Raw genomic sequence first — 24,570 nt, 5'->3', positions numbered from 1 at the left:
CTCGTGAACTGCACATGCTCAGACCAGCAAGCACAGACCTGTACAGTCTCACAAAGCTTTTTAACCATAATTAAGAGTTGCTGGAAGGCTGAATCAGACATACAGTACCACTACCACCATCCCCGCTGTTTCTAGAACGACACTCTGTACAAGTTGTATTGATATGTACAGAGTGTCGTTCTAGAAACAGCGAGGATGGTGGTACTGTATGTCTGATTCAGCCTTCCAGCAACTCTGTTAAAAAGCTTTGTGAGACTGTACAGGACTACACTTACTGGTCTGAACATGCGCAGTTCACGAGAGACCAGTGTTTGTAAGAAAAAATTTGACGATGGGACACTAAATAACACAACACCATGTGCCTTCAATACCATGGCATGCTCACAAACGAGTTTTCCCTTTGATATATTGATTTTTGAGTCTAACATAAAAAAATAACCTAGTGTTTTAATGTTGATGATCTAAGTTTTTTCAAACTATACCGGGCGCCCAGGCCACGCATGCGCAGTAGGGAGGAGACGTTTTTTGTTTCTGAGAGGTGAAAAAAGTAGCAATTATCGCTAGTTTGGTTACAAAAGTAACGAAGATACCAATATATATTTAAATAAGTAGCGGATGGCCGATAACCTGATTTTGTTATCTGCGATAAAGTATCGCAATAACTTAACATGATAACGCCCAGCTATGCTGTTAACATAGGGTAGGCGGTGGCCGAAGTGATAGCGTACTGGACCCACATTCGCCGCGTGATGGACGACGCGGGTTCGAATCCTCACGCTACCACTCGGATTTTTCAGTCACCGCCGAGTGGCTTAAAACTACCCACATGCTGTCCTGAAGCCCACCCATCAACCCGGACTCTAGAGGAAGCCGTCCAAGCGAATCAAGAACGAGTTCCAGGGGGCAGCATGAGCCAATGCAAGATGGCGCCACTATAAACACTCGCCTGCGCCAGAACGGGCTGGGCCGACCATCAGGCCCCACCTGGAAGAAGCCTACCGGCGCAATAGGCAACAACGTAAAAAAAAAAAAAAAAAACAAAAAACATAACAGTCCCGCACACTAAGCAGTATGTATATACTTTCTGACCTGCAGTGACCTGCATGTCACTGTTAACATAACAGTCCCACACACTAAGCAGTATGTATATACTTCCTGACCTACAGTGACCTGCATGTCACTGCTGACATAACAGTCCCACACACTAAGCAGCATATATACACTTCCTAACCGACAGTGACCTTGGGATCAACATGACTGTGGACCTGTGCCGCAGCACTGACTACAGCTGCTTGGACATGCTGGAGCACAGTGACCTTGATCTTGCTGCTGTTTGTGAGTCGTAAAGAAAGTCTGTGGTTAGCAGCCATACAAAATGTTCTTCCTAGTCTGGCAGTGACCGGTGGCTGGCGGCAGTGCCTCACCAGAAACTCCACAGCCGCCATCCCTGCCCTTCAGGGAGGGCGAGTCCCCAGCTCACCTGCAGGGTTGATGCGCCCAGGGGCAGGGGTTGCTCCTTCAGGGCGTGGAGGTACAGCCGGCCGGCTTCAAGGCTTATTCTTGCATATCGGCGCTGACCTTCCAGCTGGTGGACAGCAAACACCAAACCAGCCTGCAGCAGGCTCCTGGTGGGCTGTGTCAGGCTGCGGAGGTCCTTGGCCTGCAAAGGTCACCGGTGGAGGGAAGGAAAAGGCAGGAAGACCATGTTAGGCTGCTGCTTGGGCCGACAGAAAACAAGGGTGTTAACCCTTTCAATATGGTGACGTAAACGTTGGCGTCACAGTATGGAAAGGGTTAAGAGGAAATGGAAGAGGATTCATCCTCTTCTAAACCTCTTAATCCTCTTCCATTTCCTCTTAAGAAATTTATAAGAGGATTAAGAGGAAATGGATGAGGATGAAGAGGTTTAGAAGAGGATTAATCCTCTTCCATTTCCTCTTAACCCTTTCCATACTGTGACGCCGACGTCTGTGTCATGTATTGAAAGGGTACCCTCCTCTTGAAAGAGTTCAAGTCGTAGGCAGGAGGAAATACAGATCAAGGAAGATTGTTCCAGAGTTCACCAGTGTAAGGGATGAAAGAATGAAAATGCTAGTTAACTCTTGTGTAAGGGATTTGGACAGTATAGGGATGAGCATGAGTAGCAAGTCGTGTGCAGTGGGGCCGCAGGAAGAGGGAAGGCATGCAGTTAGCAAGTTCAGAAGAGCAGTCAGCGTGAAAATATCGATAGAAGATAGAAAGAGAAGCAACATGGCGGCGGAATTTAAAAGGTAGAAGACTTTCAGTATGAGGAGGAGAGCTGATGAGACAAAGAGCCTTAGATTCCACTCTGTCAAGGAGAGCTGTGCGAGTGAAGCCACCCCACATGAGATGCATACTCCATACGAGGGCGAACAAGGCCCCTGTAAATGGATAGCAACTGTGCGGGGTAGAAGAACTGGCGGAGACGGTACAGAATGCCCAGCCTCGATTAGTAAAAGAGATATGAAGTTTCAGGTTGAGATTTTTAGTTAAGGATAGACTGAGGATGTTTAGTGTTGAAGAAAGTGACAGCCGAGTGTTGCCAAAGAATAGGGGATAGTTGTTTAGAAGATTGTGTAGAGTGGATAGGTGGAGAAACTGTGTTTTTGAGGCGTTGAAGGACACCAGGTTCTTCTTGCCCCAATCGGAAATAATAGTAAGGTCTTAGGCTACGCGTTCTGCAGCCTCCAGCCTGGAATCATTTAGTTCCTGTTGAGTGGGTCTTCTATTAAAAAAAAGTTGAGTAATGCAGAGTAGAGTCATCGGCGTAAGAATGGATAGGACAGTTCGTTGTGGAAAGATCATTAATGAACAACAGAAAGAGAGTGGGAGATAGGACAGAGCCCTGTGGGGCACCACTGTTCATAAGTTTAGGGGAAAAACAGTGACCATCTATCACAGCAGAAATAGAACGGTCAGAAAGGAAACTGGAGATAAAGGTACAGAGAGAAGGATAGAAACTGTAGGAGGGTAGTTTGGAAAGCAAAGATTTGTGCCAGACCCTATCAAAGGCTTTTAATATGTCCAGCGCAATAGCAAAGGTTTCACCAAAACGGCTAAGACAGGATGACCAAGAGTCAGTTAGGAAGGCAAGGAGATCACCAGTAGAACGCCCCTTGCGGAACCCATACTGGCGATGAGATAGAAGGTCAGAAGTGGAAGGGTGCTTTTGAATCTTCCGGTTAAGGATTGATTCAAAAGCTTTAGATAGACAAGAAAGTAAAGCTATAAGACGGTAGTTTGAGGGATTGGAATGGTCACCCTTCTTAGGCACAGGCTGTATGAAGGCATACATCCAGCAGGAAGAAAAGGTAGATGTTGACAGGCAGAGGCGAAAGAGTTTGACCAAGCAGGGTGTCAGCACGGAGGCACAGTTTTAAGGACAATAGGAGGCAATCCATCAGGTCCATAAGCCTTCTGAGGATTGAGGCCAGAGAGGGCATAGAAAACATCATTCTTAAGAATCTTAATAACAAGCATAAAGGAGTCAGAGGGGGGGATGAGTAGGAGGAATATGCCCAGAATCGTCCAGAGTGGAGATTTTAGAAAAGGTTTGAGAGAAGAGTTCAGCATTAGAGATAGATACAACGGCGGTGCAGCCATCAGGACTGAGGAGTGGAGGGAAAGATGAAGAAGTGAAGTTGGAGATGTTTTTGGCTAGATGCCAGAAGTCCCGGGAAGAATTAGAGAAAGCAAGGATTTGGCATTTTCTATTGATGAAGGAGTTTTTGATAAGTCGGAGAATAGATGTGGCACGATTCCGGGCAGAAATGTAAAGATCATGGTTAGCGGAAGTTCGAAGGCTCTGGTACCTTTTGTGAGCTGCCTCTTTATCTTTGACAGCACAAGAAAAAGCGTGATTAAACCAAGGCTTTTTGGCATGAGGAGTAGAGAAAGTACATGGAATGTATACCTCCATTCCAGAGACAATCACCTCTGTGATGCACTGGGCACACACAGAAGGGTCTCGCTCCTGTTAAGGAAAGCAGCAATTATACAGTGATGAGTCAGGGTAACTTTACAGTGCTGTGTTCTGTTAAGGGGGAGCTCCGGTGGGCGGACTGTTTATCAATGGGATGAGATGAAATTTTCAGTGAACATTCAGCATGCTAAAATAAGAGTTCCTGGGGAAGTATGCTTATCATATTGTCCATATTTTATTTTTGGCGAATTTTGTTTGCCCATTTTCAAGAAAATTGACATATCTTCAAAGCAATAGATCTCAAAGACTATTACTCTGATTTAAATGAGACATTGTGATCTTATTTTAGGTTATACATTCCAAAAATCTGTCATTGTACTTTTATCATTATAGGATTTTTTTTTCTATGATTTTTTTTTTAAAGATGATTTTTTTTTTTTGTTATAAGAGTGGAAAAAAGTTTTCTATATTTCTTTTTAATTCCAAAAAACATTTTCTGAAATGACAGATTGAAAGAAAACAAAAAAAGATGAAAAGAATCACACTAGAATTAATCATATATCTTGAAAAGTTACTGAGATCTATAATTTTAAAGTTAAAAAGAAGAAGTTTTCAGGAAACGGGAAGTAAAAATTTCTTATATTAGAAACTACTTATCTCCCATAGTAGTGAAGATACTGTCCTTATTTGATTTCCATGATGTGATAACACATCTACAGTTGTGCAATTGTAATAAAGTGGATATAAAAAAATAAAAGTGCTATTGTTAGTCAAAACTAGGGGATACCTGTACATCGACTCCTGATTCCTCTGGTACCTGGTCCCCCCTATCCACCTAAATGGGTTCAAGGAATTGTATTTTTATAAATATATGAAACTATATTTATATAATCATATAAATATTTAAAAAGTTTTTTTATCTGGCACCACCAGACCGCAACCCTGCTCCCAAGCGCCCAAGGGCATGACTGAGTTTTTTCCGGCTCCAAACGCACAGACACACACTGACAGGAAACATTTTGTACAAGAAAAACAAGACAAAATGACAAAAACTGTATAAAGAGAGGAAATGTATCAGGAACCAGTAGGGTGCTTATTACCCAGCAGGGTTCAAAATGGGGAGGCGGTGCCTGAGTGGTTAGCGTGCTGGCCTCATACGGCGCGCTGTCCATGATGTGCGTTCCAGTCCACCGCTAACCACCTGGGATTTTTCAGTCACCGCCAAGTGGCCTAAGACTACCCACATGCTGTACTGAAAACCACCCATCAACCCAGACTCTAGAAGAAGCTCTACAGTGCAAATGAAATCAAGAATGAGCTCCAAGGGCAGCATGAGCCAATAATAATGGCACCACTATAAACAACTGCCTGTGCCATGACGGGCTCAGGCCAACCATCAGGCTGCATGAAATAGCCTACAGGCACTACAGGCCACATGTAAAAAAATAAGAAAAATAAAACATTATTTAAACCCCACCAGACCTTTAAAAAAGTGAGCTCACTCGCCCGGCAGCACGGCACTTGAAACTAACATTATTCTAGAGGCCTTTTGGCATATAATCCTATCTTTTTACTTTTCACCCTGAAACCCCCCGAGGCTCCCCTTTAAGGTGAGGACCACAGCGCTGTAAGTCAGGGACTCGCTGTAGCAATAGTGACACTTGGGGCCTACTGACCTTCAGGCTCAGGGTCAAGATGAGCTGCAGTCTGTCCATGATAGTGGAATCTGGGTTGACCTCCTCTGAGTCTGACAGGGCCGAGGCCTCTTCTAGGTCTGATTGAGTAAGGGCCTTTTCTGGGTCTGACTGGGCCCTGGCTTCTTCTGGGTCTGACTGGGCCCTGGCCTCTTCTGGGTCTGACTGGGCACTGGTCGCTTCTGGGTCTGACTGGGCCCTGGCCTCTTCTGGGTCTGACTGGGCACTGGTCGCTTCTGGGTCCAACTGGGCCCTGGCCTCTTCTGGGTCTGACTGGGCCCTGGCCTCTTCTGGGTCTGACTGGGCCCTGGCCTCTTCTGGGTCTGACTGGGCCCTGGCCTCTTCTGGGTCTGACTGGGCCCTGGCCTCTTCTGGGTCTGACTGGGCCCTAGCCTCTTCTGGGTCTGACTGGGCCCTGGCCTCTTCTGGGTCTGACTGGGCCCTGGCCTCTTCTGGGTCTGGCTGGGCCCTGGCCTCTTCTGGGTCTGACTGGGCACTGGTCGCTTCTGGGTTTAACAGGGCCCTGGTGGCCTCTTCTGGGTCTGACTGGGCACTCGTCGCTTCTGGGTCTGACTGGGCACTGGTCGCTTCTGGGTCTGACTGGGCCCTGGCCTCTTCTGGGTCTGACTGGGCACTGGTCACTTCTGGGTCTGACTGGGCCCTGGCCTCTTCTGGGTCTGACTGGGCACTGGTTGCTTCTGGGTCTGACTGGGCACTGGTTGCTTCTGGGTCTGACTGGGCACTGGTCGCTTCTGGGTCTGACTGGGCCCTGGCCTCTTCTGGGTCTGACTGGGCACTGGTCGCTTCTGGGTCTGACTGGGCCCTGGCCTCTTCTGGGTCTGACTGGGCACTGGTCGCTTCTGGGTCTGACTGGGCCCTGGCCTCTTCTGGGTCTGACTGGGCACTGGTCGCTTCTGGGTCCGACTGGGCCCTGGCCTCTTCTGGGTCTGACTGGGGCCTGGCCTCTTCTGGGTCTGACTGGGGCCTGGCCTCTTCCGGGTCTGACTGGGCCCTGGCCTCTTCTGGGTCTGACTGGGCCCTGGCCTCTTCTGGGTCTGACTGGGGCCTGGCCTCTTCTGGGTCTGACTGCGGCATGGTCTCTTCTGGGTCTGACTGGGCCCTGGCCTCTTCTGGGTCTGACTGGGCACTGGGCTCGTCTGGGTGTGGCTGGGGGTGCGGCTCTTCTTTAGTAGCAGTTTCCAGGGCCAAAAGGACAGCCTGGGCAGCCTCTATGGCTGCACTAGATGCCACTCTCACCTAAAACAACAACACAGGGTTAGGGAAGATGATAACACCTCGCCCCTGTTCCTCTTGAGGGGGAAGGTCCACAGACTGCCCATCTGTGTGGGCATTGCTGTTGTTACTCTAGTAGGGTTTTTATTTTATAACATGATAAAAATAGCTTCATTATGCTCAAATAAGTGCAAATTATATTAGAGAAATACCCTGCTTTACATCAAATTGACTTAACACCACTTGTCCAGAGTAAATTTCTGTACATGCCCCCCTGTGTGTACCCTTGTGCATGACCCCCTGTGTGTACCATTGTGTATTCCCCCCTGTGTACCCTTGTGTGTACCCTTGTGTATGCCCTCCTGTGTGTACCCTTTTGTATTCCCCCCCATGTACCCTTGTGTATGCCCCCCTGTGTGTACCCTTGTGTATGCCCCCCTGTGTGTACCCTTGTGTATGCCCCCCTGTGTGTACCCTTGTGTATGCCCCCCTGTGTGTACCCTTGTGTATGCCCTTGTGTATGCCCCCTGTGTGTACCCTTGTGTATGCCCCTGTGTGTGCCCTTGTGTATGCCCCTGTGTGTGCCCTTGTGTATGCCCCTGTGTGTGCCCTTGTGTATGCCCCTGTGTGCACCCTTGTGTATGCCCCCCTCTGTGTATCGTTGTGTATGTGAAATGCCAGAAATTTTCTCTTTTCTACACTCACACACGTCCTCTGCGTGTAACGAAACACACGAGAAATTGATCCAGACAAGGAAAGGTTTGCCGGCGCCGGGGATCGAACCCGCGACCAGCGTAACGGGAGAGCCACTCCTTTACCAGTCGGCCAAAGAGGTACCCCTACGGCTAAGTAGGTTATGGCAGGCTCGCCCATCAGGCAAGTCAGCATTACACGTCTCCCCATTCCCATTTAGATTAATTTCTGTGTGTTGAGTTCCCGTTTTCTATGAACTTCGGAGAGCATGGGCCATCACTCTACCTGTTACCCTCTCGGGGTGACACAACAGAACCACAGGAGAGGATGCCACCGCCTTGCCACCAGTGAAATGCCAGGATTTTTCTCTTTACAACACACTCACACGGCCGCTGCGTGTAACGAAACACACGAGAAATTAATCCAGACAAGGAAAGGTTTGCCGGCGCCGAGGATCGAACCCGCGACCAGAGTAACGGGAGAGCCACTCCTTTACCAGTCGGCCAAATAGGTACCCCCCTGGCTAAGTGGGTTATGGGAGGCTCGCCCATCATGCAAGTCGGCACTACATATGCCCCCTGTGTGTACCCTTGTGCATGCCCCCTGTGTGTACCCTTGTGCATGCCCCCTGTGTGTACCCTTGTGCATGCCCCCTGTGTGTACCCTTGTGCATGCCCCCTGTGTGTACCCTTGTGTATTCCCTCCTGTGTACCCTTGTGTATGCTTCCCTGTATGTACCCTTCTGTATGCCCCCTGTGTGTATCCTTGTGTATGCCCCCCTGTGTGTACCCTTGTGTATGCCCCCCTGTGTGTACCCTTGTGTATGCCCCCCTGTGTGTACCCTTGTGTATGCCCCCCTGTGTGTAGGGTGATGTGGGGGAATACCGTACAAGGGGGTGGACCGTATAATCGCCGTTAAAAAGAGGTAACTTATAGTAGCGCAGTATTAGCAACACTGCGAATGGACATGATGACGAGGAACAAGATGGCTGCTTTTGTTTATCGTGGTACGCCGCTTGTGAATAGGAGGGAAGATTTTCGTTTTTTGCGACATTCGATGTAACATTAAGCATTCATATCATAGTGTTCTGTCATATTGAATGGGGCGTAATCCTGTTGGTAAGGTATTGAATATGAATATTAGACATATTTACGTGATATTTGACGATATACTTAACTTTTATCCAACGTGGTTGCTGTGATACTGGTTGGAGGGTAACACGTGTACGAAGGGCCTTACCGTACTATGTAGTGAGGGGGTTTAGCGTACTCAAATTTCTCACATATTTTATATTTAAGTACAAACAAGATGCAGTATTTGGATGATAAAACAATATAATATGCATGTTTGTTTTATTCCACACAGCAAAGTCTCATTTATAGTACGTTTGATTGGTAATGCAGGGGTGAAAAAGACATGTGAATAAGGGTGGCCATGATAAGGTAGTCATGCCTCAAGACATATTATTTTACAGATGTTTTTTTTCATTAATAGAACACTTCATATAATGTGTTTATTTAACTTACGACATTAATATCATTTATTACAATTTTAAATGAATTTTGGGAGGTGAAAATAGCATGTACGAATCACACCTATAGCATTATACGAATCATCCCCGCTACGGGGGTGATTCGTACAAAATGAAAGTTTTTGTTGCAAGGCCCAAAAAAGGTACTTTGTTGCCTCGTGCAAAATTGAGCTGTGTGTCGAAGATAGCCCAGTCCCTGAGGGATATTTCTGGCCCACAGTCTTATCTTCAAGATTTAAACTGGATTTTTCAATAATATTTTTCCACTAATAGTACGGTATACCCCTACATCACCCTACCCTTGTGTATGCCCCCTGTGTATACCCTTGTGTATGCCCCCCGTGTGTACCCTTGCGTATGCCCCCTGTGTGTACCCTTGTGTTTGCCCCCCGGTGTGTACAGTTGTGTATGCCCCCCTGTGTATATTTTTGTGTATGCCCCCTGTGTGGACCCTTGTGTTTGCCCCCCTGTGTGTACACTTGTGTATGCCCCCCTGTGTGTACCCTTGTGTATGCCCCCGTGTGTACCCTTGTGTATGCCCCCGTGTGATGCCTGCCGTGTTTACTCTCATGGCTGAGTGCCCAAGGCATGGGTGCAGCATTGACACACTCACCTTCCAGACATTGGTGACAGCACTGGCATCAGGGAAACCCTCTCGGCACTCCTCCACCACCTGCTCTGCCTCACCAAGGCAACGCACCATTTCGGTCACTGCCATGCCTGCTTCTTGATCTGTTGCTGGGGCGTATGTCTCCAGCACGGCCTGCAGCTCCTTCTTCCCCTTCTTCACCTCCCTCTCCTTGGCTGCCACGCGGGACTTTTCCAGCTCCACAATCTCCTTGGCACTTCCGTTCTGCTCCATCAGTCCCTGGAGCCTGTCCTTCAGCTGCTGCTGCTGCTCGCTCCAGTCTGTCAAGGTCGTCCGGTACTGGTCCAACTGCGACTCAACCTCCTGGCAGGCAGCAATGGCGTCCATAACTGTGGCCTCCTGTTCCTCCAGAAAGGAACACATTTTCTTGGAGAGACGTGCCACTTTGTTTTTGCCAGCTGGCCTTGCTGCTCTTTTCCTTTTCCTGGTACTGGGTGGCAGTGAGGCAAGTGCAGCAACCTTGGCATCTCTCATCGCTCTCATGAGGGCCTCAGCAATATAGGAGACAGGGAATTCTCCGCCCTCAGGCACAACATGGCAGTCGCGGCATTCTGGGCAGGTAACATAACCCAGCTCCTTCAGCTTATCTATGCACGGTGTGCAGAAGGAGTGGCCACAGGGCAGAGTACGCGGCCGCTGCATCACGTCATTAAAGTCTGCCAGGCATATGGGACAGTCCTCGGGGTTGTCGCCCTGAAACAGAGAGGCAGCGTGAGGGAGGCACTACAACAGGAACGTACTGGAGACAGCAGGCTTAGGTCCAAGTACATGTACTTATACTTGTACTCGTACTCAAGCAGTGACAAGCATACATCATCATGTACTTGTACTTGAGGTACAAAGTTCCTAAGTATTTGTACTTGTACTCAGACTCCAAGTATTCGACAACTAAACAAGTACGTACAGTAGAACCTCGTTTATCCAGCACGAATCGGGGGAAGCTCATGCTGGATAAACCACTTTGCCATTGTTTTGAGACTTACTCCTATAGAATTTCCAAAACTTTATTTTTATTTTTTTTAACGTTCACACCTATAGCGCCGGAAGGCTTTCTTGATTGGGCCTGGTGGTTGGCCCAAGCCCGTCATGGCACAAGCATTTACAGGGGCGCCACCTACTCTTGGCTGGTAGCGGTGGATTCAAACCCACATCATCCAGGACGCGGTGAAATGTGGAACCGGCACGCTAACCACTCAGCCACCACTTCCCGAATAGAATAGAGCTCCTACAGAATTGCTAATAAAATAAATAAATCCTATCCCACTGAATAACAGGCCCATTGGTTCAGGAGTTGTATATGCAATATATGGCTCACACTTCTAAAACCACAGTTGTCAAGGGCATTGTCTTTCTCTCTCTCTCTAATTAGAGAGAGAAAGATTTACATAGATTTACATAGAAAATCAGACCACACAGACCCCATGGTCCAGACTTGGTGGTCTGTCCTTAAACCTAAGTGATTTTACATTAATCAGAAGACTCCAAAACGTTGCATTTCTACTCTAGTTGATATTAAGTTGAAGGAAGTGACGGTCGAGCTTATTTTGAAGGAGTCAATCGTTACACTGGACCACTGATGATGGAGCTTATTCCATTCTCGCACTACAACGTTGGTGAAGAAAAATTTGGTGCAGTCTGAATTTACTTGTCTACATCTGAGTTTTACGCCATTGTTCTCGGCGAAGTGTGTCATCGATCATAAACAATGTTGATCTGTCTACATTCGTGAAACCATTAAGTATTTTAAAACATTCGATCAGTTTTCCTCGGAGGCGACGTTTCTCAAGAGAGAACATGTTAAGGGTAGAAAGCCTTTCTTCGTAGGATTTGTTGCGCAGGAAGGATAATTTCGCTGTTTGCTGACGCTGAACACCTTCTAATTTAGCAATATCCTTTGCATGGTGAGGAGACCAAAACTGTACCGCATATTCCAAGTGGGGTCTGACTAAACTGTTGTAGAGCGGGAGTATTACATCTTTATTCTTAAATAAAAAGTTTCTTTTAATGAAGCCCAACATTCTGTTCGCTTTATTTGCTGCATCGATGCATTGCTGTGAGAATTTGAGGTTTGACGCGATTTTGACCCCCAAGTCCTTGACGATTGAACTTTTGAGTTTAACGCCAGCATTTCGTAATCAAACTTTTTATTCCTCGTTCCAACTTGAAGGACCTGGCACTTGTCTACGTTAAAGGGCATCTCCCATCTATCCGACCAAGCTGAAATTTTGTGCAAATCCTCTTGGAGGCTTTGCCTGTCTTCGTCAGTGAGAACCGAGATATTGATATGTTTACTAGCCATAAGGTTTGATAAATTATATAATTATAAACATTGCAATTAGGCACGGTCCAGTAAGCCGAAGCTTTAAATAGGACCTAAATATTATTCACATGTCATATACATAGCAAGGGACTATGCTAAGCCACCCAAGTTGTATAGTATTTCATGTTTATAAAGAAAAAAAAAAAATAAACATAAGACATAGGCGTACTAATACACAACATATATTATGTATAATGGACACAGTATATTGGTGTCATACTGTTTAGGTACAATGAAATCCCAAGAAATTTACGATCACAAAAAAGAAAAAAAAAAAAAGGAAAAAAAAACTTACGTATGGTATTTCAAATTGTGCTGAAAATTGTTTATACTTGTCATACAGCGTCTTTGTTAGTTTACATTTATATAAATTTATATAATTACAATTTCAAAACTCTTCTGATAAATCATTCCAGATGTTAGCTCCTCTTGACATGACACTCTGTTGGTTGTTAGTTGTTCTACATAACGGTACACGTAAAGTACGGGGTCTTCTTGTGGTGTTGGTGGTGATAATTGTGTAGCCAGGGTCAACATTATAGGAATATAAACATTTGTGTAAAAACAAGCTACTCTGTAAATAAATGATGTCTGGAAATTTAAGTACTGTATTTCCTGCAACAAAAGACGTACTTTTTTTCAAAAAAGATTTGAAAAATCACCCTGTGTCTTATACGTCGATGGTTAGGTTTTGGTAGGCCTAGAGGTTATTGTTACTGGTATGAAACCAACACCAAAACACCTCCATCTGACACAATAGTTCCGAGATTTTTTTTTTTTTTTTTTTACAAAGGAGACCGCTCTAGGGCAACACATAAAAAAAAAAAAAAAAAGTGTGAATAAGCAGAACATAGGAGGAGGACATGACAGTACAGGTCACAATAAGAAGACGCACCACACATGGGAGCCGAGGCGCGTCGTAAACACGAAACACAACACACAGCACCCCCGCAGCGCACCAGTCAACAATGTGCCCGGTACCTTGGCAGTGATGGTTAAAGCGGCTATTACACGGGCACAATATTCATGGAGCAGGGTGCTGCCTGCCATGACTGTTCATCAATCGTGGGGCCGACTTGTGTGGATTAGTCTGGAGGTATTTCTGCTGTGCAGCGACCCGGTCAGCTTACATTTTCTGTGATACATGTTCGAAAGAATAAGAAAGACTAAAGTACACCGGGTATTTGATATATGCGAGTTCAAAATATGCGAATTCGCTCATGTGCGACTAACCTAAATGTGCCAAGTATTCATTTTCTGCGAGAAAAATTCGCTATTATGCGAGTAGCAGTGCTGGTGCGACTGGCTAGTGAGGTATGGTGGCCGACTCACATTAGAAGGCGGCGGGTGCAAATGTTTTCCTGCACTTTCCTCGCCTATAATTAACCTTTTCCTCCCTCTCTTCCTAAAGTTAATCCTCAGGTAGCTAATTATCAGCTTAATCATAGACTTTGGGTGTGTCTCCCCAGAAGCAGTCAGCAGCTCTATTTTACAGTTTATCTGTACTAATGTGCTTTATTGTTGCTTTAGTGCTTTATTATTGTGAAACGGTGCCAGAATAAATAGTTAGAGGGTTCAAAAACGGGTCAAGAAACATAACCCCCAATAATTATGGGTGATTGGTTAGATATATGCAAATTCACATTATGCAAGCTTTTTGCAGAACGTAACCCTTGCATATAACGAATACCTGGTGTATTTATTGTAAACACAATTTTGTTTCTCATTGTAAAAATAACTATATTAAAACATAATATGATTGAAAAAATTAGTCAACATCTATTTCTACTTGAAACTAGGTAGATACAGTCCCTGAGAGTCAAGCTCAAGACCAAGATTGTCCATTGAACGTAGCATTCCCGTATGATTAGTTCCCTTATTAGCTTGGCGAAAGTTACCGCCTGCACACTGCGCAGTGAGTGAATCTACCAACCAACCCTTTTGTTTACCATTTCAGAGTCACAGCTGCTCAGGGTAAGAGCACTGTAATTCTTCAACCAACAGTGGAACACTTTGAACACAGAGAAGGGCGCAAAACAACATACGGTATCATATTCATAATTGTCTGAATGTGATACTGCATACACATTAAGTTCCAGGAAAATGAGTAGTTTTTTTTTTTTTTTTTCTAAATATATCTTGCCAAATTCTTATATGGCGGGAAATACGGTAATTTTAAATCTCTGAAAATATCATTGGTGTGGTCGTAGCGTTTCTTAACCCCTACAGTATTTAGTACATATATATGCGTACCTCTTAGGGAAGGTGTTTAGTATGTATATATATGCATGCTCTCTTGAGGGCTTATACGCACTTTATTTTTGTTTGTGTATATAACATTGTTCACTGACAGTAAAGAAGAATAATTTGACAAGTCTACATATTTTTAAATTGATGATAAAGGGCCTTTCTGTACATTTGTCCACATTCCAACCAAAATCATTATACAAGTAGGTAAGTTACTTTCTTCCAGGTAATTACTCCTTGATTCTATAATCAGTAAGGCATGTGGAATTGTAATTTACAGTGCAGAGTACAGGTAACTCTCGATTTACGCGAGTTTGGTTTACGTGTTTTTGAAATAACGCGGGGTCCAAAAACCAAATAAATGTTTAATTTACATGTTTTTTCACTTATACGCGATATTTTATGGAGTGGCCACCAGATGTCTCACGCAACTGTAATCACACGGCGCCGCGGCCACACAGCTGAGCTCAGTTCTTCCTGCGCACCACTTGAACAACAATACAGTACCCACGCTGCCACGCTACTCAACAACAACAACAACACCCTCGCTGCTGTGCTACCACGAGGGGAAGGGCAGCCAGAGGAGGAACCATGAGTGGGAGAGGAGTCAGAGTGATACAGTGGTTTGTTAACAGTGGAAAAGAAAGAATAACTATGAAATGAGTTAACCAGCATTGGAGCATTTTTTTCCATTATATTTCAGAATGGTATTAATATTAAAGTCATCCATAACATAACAGGTATCCTAGATGTTGAAAATGAAGTAATAATATTAGTAATAGATATGAAAAAATCATCCGAATTAGAATTTGGAGGCCTGTAAATCACGCCTATCATAAATCTGTGTGACTGTTATTTCTAAGAATGATGATTCAGTGTGAAGTAACAGTAGAGATAAATCAGTCTACAGGCCTGAAATATATTGCTTGAATAAATTGCAACACCTCCACCTTGTGTGCTGTTGTTGTTAAAGTATACTTACAATAGCCGTCAATGGCATAGAAGTCACAGATGGCATTACTGAGGCGTGTTTCACAAAAACATAAGAGAGAGAGAGAGAGAGAGAGAGAGAGAGAGAGAGAGAGAGAGAGAGAGAGAGAGAGAGAGAGAGAGAGAGAGAGAGAGAGAGAGAGAGAGAGAGAGAGAGAGAGAGAGAGAGAGAGAGAGAGAGAGAGAGAGAGAGAGAGAGAGAGAGAGAGAGAGAGAGAGAGAGAGAGAGAGAGAGAGAGAGAGAGAGAGAGAGAGAGAGAGAGAGAGAGAGAGAGAGAGAGAGAGAGAGAGAGAGAGAGAGAGAGAGAGAGAGAGAGAGAGAGAGAGAGAGAGAGAGAGAGAGAGAGAGAGAGAGAGAGAGAGAGAGAGAGAGAGAGAGAGAGAGAGAGAGAGAGAGAGAGAGAGAGAGAGAGAGAGAGAGAGAGAGAGAGAGAGAGAGAGAGAGAGAGAGAGAGAGAGAGAGAGAGAGAGAGAGAGAGAGAGAGAGAGAGAGAGAGAGAGAGAGAGAGAGAGAGAGAGAGAGAGAGAGAGAGAGAGAGAGAGAGAGAGAGAGAGAGAGAGAGAGAGAGAGAGAGAGAGAGAGAGAGAGAGAGAGAGAGAGAGAGAGAGAGAGAGAGACTGAGCCGAGCGCGCTAGCTTGCAGGAGAGTCAAAGTTTGTTGAGTTGCCCCTTGAAGGTGGCTGTGCGTACCGTTCTTGCCACTGGTGCCGCAGGTGAGTAAAGTTCGGATATATGCGTCCGGATCTTCCATCAACCCTAACTTCAGCGACTTCAGTCTAGAAGAGCACTGGGAAGCAGCATGGGCCCAGCTATTCATACATCACAGCACCCACTATAAAATTAGTGTTTAGTGATCCTCGTGATAGCTCTACACATCCAACACCCATGAACACTTGGATAGTCTTCTCCATGGCCTTGGGAAACAGTTTATGAATAAGGAAGCCCAGTTAGTCTTCTCTGTGGCCTTGAAATAGTCATGATGGGAGTCCGACATGTTTAACCCAAAGACGGCGGAGGAACTATATATAGACGGTCCAAAATTCAGTCAGTCAGTTTTGTATGGCAGAAATATAACAACGCTTCCGGACTGCGGTAGAATCTATACACAGACGATAGTTAAAACACCTCTTATGCAGCATAACTGTGTTTATACTACGGTTCTAAGGTCAGCAGTGAGTATATATAGACGATTCATTTTGGGGGGAGCTACTCTTCAAATACTGCCACTGTCTAAGGATTGAAAATATGGAAACCCAGTTAGACTTCTCTGTGCCTTGAGGTAGTTGTGATGGGAGTCCGACATGTTTAAAATTATGGAAACCCGGTTAAACTTCTCTGTGCCTTAAGGTAGTTGTGATGGGAGTCCGACATGTTTAAAAATACGGAAACACGGATAGTCTTCTCTGTGCCTTGAGGTAGTTGTGATGGGAGTCTGACATGTTTAAAAATACGGAAACACGGTTAGACTTCTCTGTGCCTTGAGGTAGTAGTGATGGAAGTCTGACACATTTACGAATAAGGAAGTCCAGTTAGTCTTCTCTGTGCCTTGAGGTAGTTGTGATGGGAGTCTGACACATTTACGAATAAGGAAGTCCAGTTAGTCTTCTCTGTGCCTTGAGGTAGTTGTGATGGGAGTCTGACACATTTACGAATAAGGAAGTCCAGTTAGTCTTCTCTGTGCCTTGAGGTAGTTGTGATGGAAGTCTGACACATTTACGAATAAGGAAGTCCAGTTAGTCTTCTCTGTGCCTTGAGGTAGTTGTGATGGGAGTTCGACATGTTTACGAATAAGGAAGTCCAGTTAGTCTTCTCTGTGCCTTGAGGTAGTTGTGATGGAAGTCTGATACGTTTACGAATAAGGAAGCCCAGTTAGTCTTCTCTGTGCCTTGAGGTAGTTGTGATGGAAGTTCGACATGTTTAAAAATAAGGAAGCCCAGTTAGTCTTCTCTGTGGCCTTGAGGTAGTTGTGATGGAAGTTCGACATGTTTACGAATAAGGAAGCCCAGTTAGTCTTCTCTGTGCCTTGAGGTAGTTGTGATGGAAGTTCGACATGTTTAAAAATAAGGAAGCCCAGTTAGTCTTCTCTGTGGCCTTGAGGTAGTTGTGATGGGAGTTCGACATATTTAAAAATACAGAAACATGGTTAGACTTCTCTGTGGCTTGAGGTAGTTGTGATTGAGAGTCCGACATGTTTAAAAATATGGAAACCCGGTTAGACTTCTCTGTGCCTTGAGGTAGCCATGATGAGAGTTTGACATGTTTAAAAACCATAGCTGGGCGTTATCACGATAAGTTATAGTGATACTTTATCGCTGATAACAAAATCGGATTATCGGCCATCCACTACTTATTTAAATATATATCGGTATCTTTGTTACTTTTGTAACCAAACTAGCGATAATCGCTACTTTTTCCACCTCTCAAAAAAAAAAAAAAAACGTTGTCTCATCCCTACTGCACATGCGTGGCCCGGGCGCCCGGTGTTGTTTGAAAAAAACTTCAGGGTATGAAATATCTTTGGTGAAGAGATTTCATACTAGATCATCAACATTAAAACACTTGGTTATTTTTTTATGTTAGTCAAAAATCAATATATCAAAGAGAAAAATCATTTAACTTTGCCCCAAAAATGATTATTCACTGCCTCAAATTTGATATTCCATATTCGTTTGTGAGCATGCCATGGTATTGAAGGCACCCAGTGTTGTGTTATTTGGTGTCCCATCGTCAAAAGCTGGCGCTTTTGTTTACAAACACTGGGTTCTCGTGAACTAGTAAGCGTAGCCCTCTACAGTCTCACAAAGCTTTTTAACACATTAAGAGTTGCTGGAAGGCTGAATCAGACAAACAGTACCACCATCCTCGCTGTTTCTAGAACGACACTCTGTACATATAAATACATACAACCATGGGCGTCCGCAGGGGGGGGCAAGGGGGGGCATTTGCCCCCCCCTGGAAAATAAAAAAATTGAAAAAATTACATGGAAAATACAAAATGAATAAAAGAACATAAACAAAATGTAACTGAGCTACTCTGTCAGATGAAAAAGTGCCACCATTTTGCATCTAAGCTCTTTCCTGGGAGCAAAATTTTTTCCAACGGGAGGGGACACCCTCCCTCAAACCCTCCCCCAGGACAGCAATCTCAGGAGTCAGGACAACATTGCCCCCCCCTGCATTTTTTTTTTGACGCGCCATGCATAACACAACTTACCTGCATTTTTTTTCATGACTATGCATACATACATTAGAGTGTCGTTCTAGAAACAGCGGTGATGTTGGTAGTGGTACTGTATGTCTGATTCAGCCTTCCAGCAACTCTTAATTACGGTTAAAAAGCTTTGTGAGACTGTACAGTGTACAGGTCTACGCTTACTGGTCTGAGCATGCGCAGTTCACGAGAGACCAGTGTTTGCAAACAAAAGTGCCAGCTTTTGACGGTGGGGACGCCAAATAACACAACACCAGTTCAGGCGTTTCTAGTATTACCATCCATAGGTACGTGTCAAAGCGTGGTTTTCAGGTTTTGTAAGTTTTCTAAAATACAGATAAGGAAAATTTTAATTCATCTATGATTTTTTTTTTCAAATATCAATATAGTATCGTTTTCGCCTATTGGACTTATCGCTAGCTAGTATCAGAATTGTGGATTTATATCGGGTATCAGTTATCGGTTATCGCCTATATTTGTGTCTCCTGTTAACGAATATCGGTTCTCACCGATAAGGTTTTCCATTATCGGTTATCGGGAATAAGGTTTTCTGTTATCATGCCCAGCTATGTTAAAAACATGGAAATATGGATAGTTTTCCCTGTGGCTTGAGGTAGTTGTAATTGGGGTATATGTTTAAAAATATGGAAACACGGATAGTTTTCTCTGTGGCTAGAGGTAGTTGTGATGGGAGTCCGACATGTTTTAAAATACGGAAACACAGATAGTTTTCTCCATGGCCTTTGGAAATAATCGTAATGGGAGTCCTATCCGTTTAAAGATATGGAAACATTGTTAGTCTTCTTGATGGGTAAATTTCCAGAACGTCACCAATGGGACACTGCTGGACAAAACCATTTTTTTTTGTTAGTTTTCGGTATGTTAAGAAATAATATGCTGTTTTTGTCGCAAATCATTAAATCACTGAACGACTGACTTTTTGTGCACCCACAGCCGCCCGCCACCACAGCCACAAAATGGCTCATAGAGAGACACATTAAAAACAAGGAAACCAGGTTAGTCTTCTCCATGGCCTTGTGCAACAGTTGTGATGGGAGCCTGATGCGTTTAAGAATATGGACTTTTTTTCTTTTTCTTTTTGAGGATAGCATGAGTGATGTTTCATTTTGTTTGTTTCAAACACATTTAAGAACAAGGAGGTTACCCAGGCCTTCCCTGCAGCCTCCATGCCACTGGTGGTACAGGGCTGTGATGAACTGTAGTGGACCTTCCTTGCCAGTGGCATTCTTTAGGGATGCATGGGTCACTGGAGGTCACTGAGACACAGTGCTGAACAGTATAGACTTTATGAGCCCAGAGTCGATCTGGAACTGGGTTTCAGAGCATTTGAGACGAGTGCCCCACGGCTCTATAATGAGTTACCCGAGGATGTTCAGAGCAGTGGAAATCTGGCAACCTTCAAGAAAGCACTGAAGACTCACTTATTCGCTAAATCCTACGACGTCACAAACATGAGGACTGAGGACAACTTTCAGTGCTAACATTATTGTTATAATGTTGCCGGCCCTGTGGAGCACTGCGCTGGCAGCGGAGCGGGCCCTGAAACCTCATCAATGTCAATGCCAGAGAGGTTCAACTTGCTTCCTGTTTCTATATTTCACTCACCACTCACAGAGATCAAAAGTGGACAAACTAGAACATAACCAGGCAAATTAATGTTTTTCCTGCTGTGTATTCTCCCAGCGTGCATGCGTGGTGGACAGCAGAGCGACTTATTTCTGCAAGGAGGTATTTCTCGCAACACTGGCCCACATAGTGAATCACTTCAGCCATCGCCCTGTCCAATCCTGCGCTGCATATTTCCGCCGCCCCACAGTGCGTGCCAAATAAATTTAAACTAACCAGCTCTAGCTTAACATAACCTACCTAACAGGGGAGCTTCGCCCTCCTCGACCCCCCTTCTATTTGCGATGGAAAAGCAATACGGCAGTGTGTTGTATCGGTTAATCTAGCTAACAACTGCTTCTAATATACCGAAAAAATAGCATGGGTACTGCATAGGATAATTCTTTTGCTTCACATTTGCGAAGGTTTTAGTTCCCGGTCGTACCAATTTACTGCGTAAACGGCTTGATTATGTGGGGGTGCCTGGAAAATTTCTAAGTCCAGTGTTGTTGTATGACACGAGGGCTCTGTGGGCAGACTGAGCCTCTTAGCTGCCTTATACTACACCACAGAAACTAGTTCCTAAGTCAGTAATATCCAAAACGCGCATGGATTATAATGATTTCGGACAAAAAAACGGTCTTTTAAGAGTTTTACGTTATTTTTTTCTCTATATTAAAGCAACTAATGCCGCAGCTATTTGCATTTTCTAATTTTAAAGGAATACATTCGTAAAATGTTACTACGCGAGGGTGTTTCAGTGGCGGCACCTAACGGCGGGTTCCTGAAGTCAGTTGTTTTCAAGTCACCATAATGGATGGAAGGCCCGACACTCACTCCCTCAAAATATCCGTCTACTTTACCTTTCGGTAAGTGTTAACTGAGTATTTAACCTCTTTATTGGTGTGCATGTAGGTTAACAAAAGGACCGATTACTATCCCAATACCGGACACGGGCGTGTCACGTGTCACATATGGTGTGACAAGCATGTGTCAGAAAACAAACGGATATTGTTCAACGCGCGATTACACGCCCGACATTCGTCAACAGACCCGCTGTGGCGGCTGCTACGTTATATAGGAATAAATTACAAGAGTTTACGTTAGGGAATTTCCTTTCTTTAGAGACGGGATTTTTCCCGATTTTGGGGATTTTTGTAGGGACATTTTGAAAGCCCATTTTTCAGTGATTTGGCCGTCCACCACCAAAACCACTGTTCCCTACAGGGATTAATTGAGCTAACGACCACCAAAACCACAGTTCCCTAAAGGGGTTAATTGAGCTAACGCCACCGCCGCAAAATAACTCGCATTCATTACCTACCTTATGAAACATCACTAGGTCTTCATATATTTTTCCTACAAACGTTTGGTTAGCGACGGTACGCTTGGTTAGCGATGGTATGCTTGGTTAGCGATGGTACGCTTGGTTAGCGATGGTATGCTTGGTTAGCGATGGTACGCTTGGTTAGCGATGGTACGCTTGGTTAGTGATGGTATGCTTGGTTAGCGATTAGCCCACGCATGTGAGACCAGGTCCACCACGCGTGGTTATTTTTTTTTTAGAACACAGCCCAACGGTTGCCGTGCTGAGGGCCAGGTATAGCCCGGGCCTGTTCAGCCCGAGTCCCGGATGACCTTGAGTCATGGCTCAGGGCTGTTTTGGGATGGTTAGCGATGGTATGCTTGGGTAGCGATTAGCCCACGCATGTGAGTATACGGAAGGGATTTTCCTTACTTTCGAGAACAGGGAATTTTCCCTAATTTAGGAATTTTTCTAGGGATATTTTGAAAGCCCATTTTTCAGTGATTTTGGCTTCCCCCCCAAACCCCGGTTCCCCACAGTTCCCCAGGCTTGTCTTGGGGGGTAGGGGGGGGCTGGGGTGGTGGAGGGGGAGAAGTAGTTGTTCCCTAGTTTTACCGTTGTATCGACACAAAATACTTCATGGAGCACCAAGGTGTTCTTTGCTGTGAAACAGGTGACAATCTGGAATAATACCAGATAATCATGATGGGAGTCCGACACGTTTAGAAATAAGGAAACCAAGTTTTTCTCCATGGCCTTGGGAAAAAGTTGCGATGAGAACCCGATACATTTAAGAATATGGACCATTATTATGTCTGAGGATAAAGTGAGTAATGTTTCGGTAATTCTTTACAATAAGTACGCCTCCCCTTCCACCACTCCAGCCACCCCTACCCCCTAAGACAAGCCTGGGGACCTGTGGGGAATCAGGGTTTTGGGGAGGGGAAAGGAAATTCAATGAAATATGGGACTCCAAAATATTCCTAAAAAAATTTCTAAAATAGGGAAAATTCCCTACTCCCGAAAGTTTACGGAAACTTCCCATTCTGCGCTGTGTACTTCCAATGGCTTACACCGTATGTCGAATGTATTTAAACTACTCCAACCTAACTTTATAAAACCTAACCTCGACCCCCCCCCCCTTGGTAAAGTTCGTTTTAGTACCGTGCCAGTATTTAAATACCTACCTTATGAAACATCACATGCTCTTCATATATCTTTTCTACAAACATTCAACAACCATGGAAACGCTTTCAAAATCCAATTAAAAGATTATTTATTGTTGAAAATAGGGGATAATATTCACGAAAGCGTAGCCTCCTCTGGCGGCGGCCGTGTCGCCACAAAATAGCTCGCAGAGGTTTTAGGGTGGGGGAGCATTATTTAATCTACTCCAACCGAATTTTACAACATGACAGCTATAACGAGGAGGCTTCGCCCCCCTCTATCCCCCTTCTAACCCTGGACTCCCCCACATGTATATGCGACTTATTTCTGCGAGGAGGTATTTCTAGCAACACTGGCTGCACCGCCGCCAGAGGAGGCTACGCTTTCGTGAATGTTATCCCCTATTTTCAACACTAAATAGTCCTTGAATTGGATTTTGAAAGCATTTCCATGGTTGTTGAACGTTTGTAGAAAAGATATATGAAGAGCATGTGATGTTTCATAAGGTAGGTAATGAAATACTGGCACGGTACTAAAACGAATCTTAACCCCCCCTCCCCCCCCACACACACTCTGCATAGAGGATTTTATGGGAAAATATTGGAGTCCCATATATTTCAGTTAATTTCCCTTTCCCCCCTCAAAACCGATTCCCCACAGGTCCCCAGGCTTGTCTTGTGAGGTAGGGTGGGGGGGGGCTGGAGTGGCGGAAGGGGAGGCAGACCTATTGTAAAGAATCACCAATGTTTATTTTTTGTGTGTTTCAACACGTTTAGGATTAAGGACCTCACCCTTCTCCGTGAAGCCTCCATGTCGCTGGTGGTCAAGGGATGTGATGGACCTTCCTCGGCGCGGTGGTGTTCTGTGGGGTGGTGGCGGGCGCGGTAGTCTTCTCTAGGGATGCACGGATCACTATCTGGAGGCCACAGACTCACACGTGGGAACTTTCCAGCTGCTGCAGCTGCAGCTGGAACAAAGGCTGTCTTCTTCTTCTTCTTCTTCTTCTTCGTGGGTGTTTTATGGGGCTAGTTAGGCTGTGGGCCCACAGCCTCTAGAGCCCCGTCAGTGGTAGTTGTTATCAGGAGTCGTTGATTGTGTTGGCCGTCCTGTCACCAGGGCGGGAGTTAGATCCTGTCGAGTTGCCCCGACTTCTGCAGGAAGGTTTGAGTGCACTTGAGGGTGTCCTTGGAGCGCGGGTTTTAGATCTTGATGTCACAGCCTCACAGGTGACGGGATTATCACAGGCCTTTACAGGGTTGCCACTTCAAAATTGCCAAATTCCCATAGATTGGCTTCATTTCTCCCACAGATTTCCCACGTCATGAAAACAATTCCAACAAAAAAATCCACAAATTTAATTAAGGATAGAGAAAGTTTAACATGTTACTTTACACATTATTTAGGTAGCATATATCAGTACATGTACATAAAGGGGCCTATAGCTTGGATAAACATAAATAAACAGGTAGTGTTGATTAATTTACCCACAGTTAAGGGGCCTATAGCTTGCATAAACATAAACAGATAATGTTGATTAATTTACCCACAGCTGTGATATATTCAATGTAAGCCTATCTGTTACATTGTTACTTTCATCATATGTTTACCTCACTATTCCTACTAATCTATCAGCCATTCATCTTCTTCCACTTCCTTCCAACCAGCATCTTTGGCATCACCCAACACCCCCACCCCGCGCCCCCCCCAACACCCATCCATCCCTCACCACCACCACTCTCTCTCTCTCTCTCTCTCTCTCTCTCTCTCTCTCTCTCTCTCTGTAGAATAATTATGATATTATGCATTATTTAACATTTTTGTAAAATTCCCATAAATTTACCAACATTTCCACAAAATTCCCACAAAATTTTAGTTCCCACGACACCTCCCACGTAGCCCTTTTTTTTCTTTTAGGATTTACCCCCTAAAAAGGGGGAACGGGCCTTTGTCTATGCGACG

General features: G+C 44.8%; 1 protein-coding gene across 1 annotated transcript in view; it reads right to left on the bottom strand.

Annotated features, from left to right (window-relative positions):
• The window catches only part of LOC127005619 (retinitis pigmentosa 1-like 1 protein), a 38,872-nt gene extending 14,901 nt beyond the window's left edge, over positions 1-23,971 (bottom strand). The window contains exons 1-4 of the mRNA XM_050874598.1: positions 23,403-23,971; positions 9,709-10,437; positions 5,620-6,894; positions 1,481-1,660 (exon numbers count right to left, since the gene is read on the bottom strand). Coding sequence (XP_050730555.1) covers positions 1,481-1,660; positions 5,620-6,894; positions 9,709-10,437; positions 23,403-23,423 — 2,205 coding nt within the window. The 5' untranslated portion in view covers positions 23,424-23,971. The remainder of the gene's footprint in view (positions 1-1,480; positions 1,661-5,619; positions 6,895-9,708; positions 10,438-23,402) is intronic.
• Between the last annotated feature and the right edge of the window lie 599 nt (positions 23,972-24,570).

Source organism: Eriocheir sinensis, chromosome 30 (genome assembly GCF_024679095.1).
Source record: "Eriocheir sinensis breed Jianghai 21 chromosome 30, ASM2467909v1, whole genome shotgun sequence".
NCBI lineage: Eukaryota > Metazoa > Arthropoda > Malacostraca > Decapoda > Varunidae > Eriocheir > Eriocheir sinensis.
The sequence above is the reverse complement of the archived record's forward strand: the minus strand, read 5'-3'. Positions and strand labels throughout refer to the sequence as shown.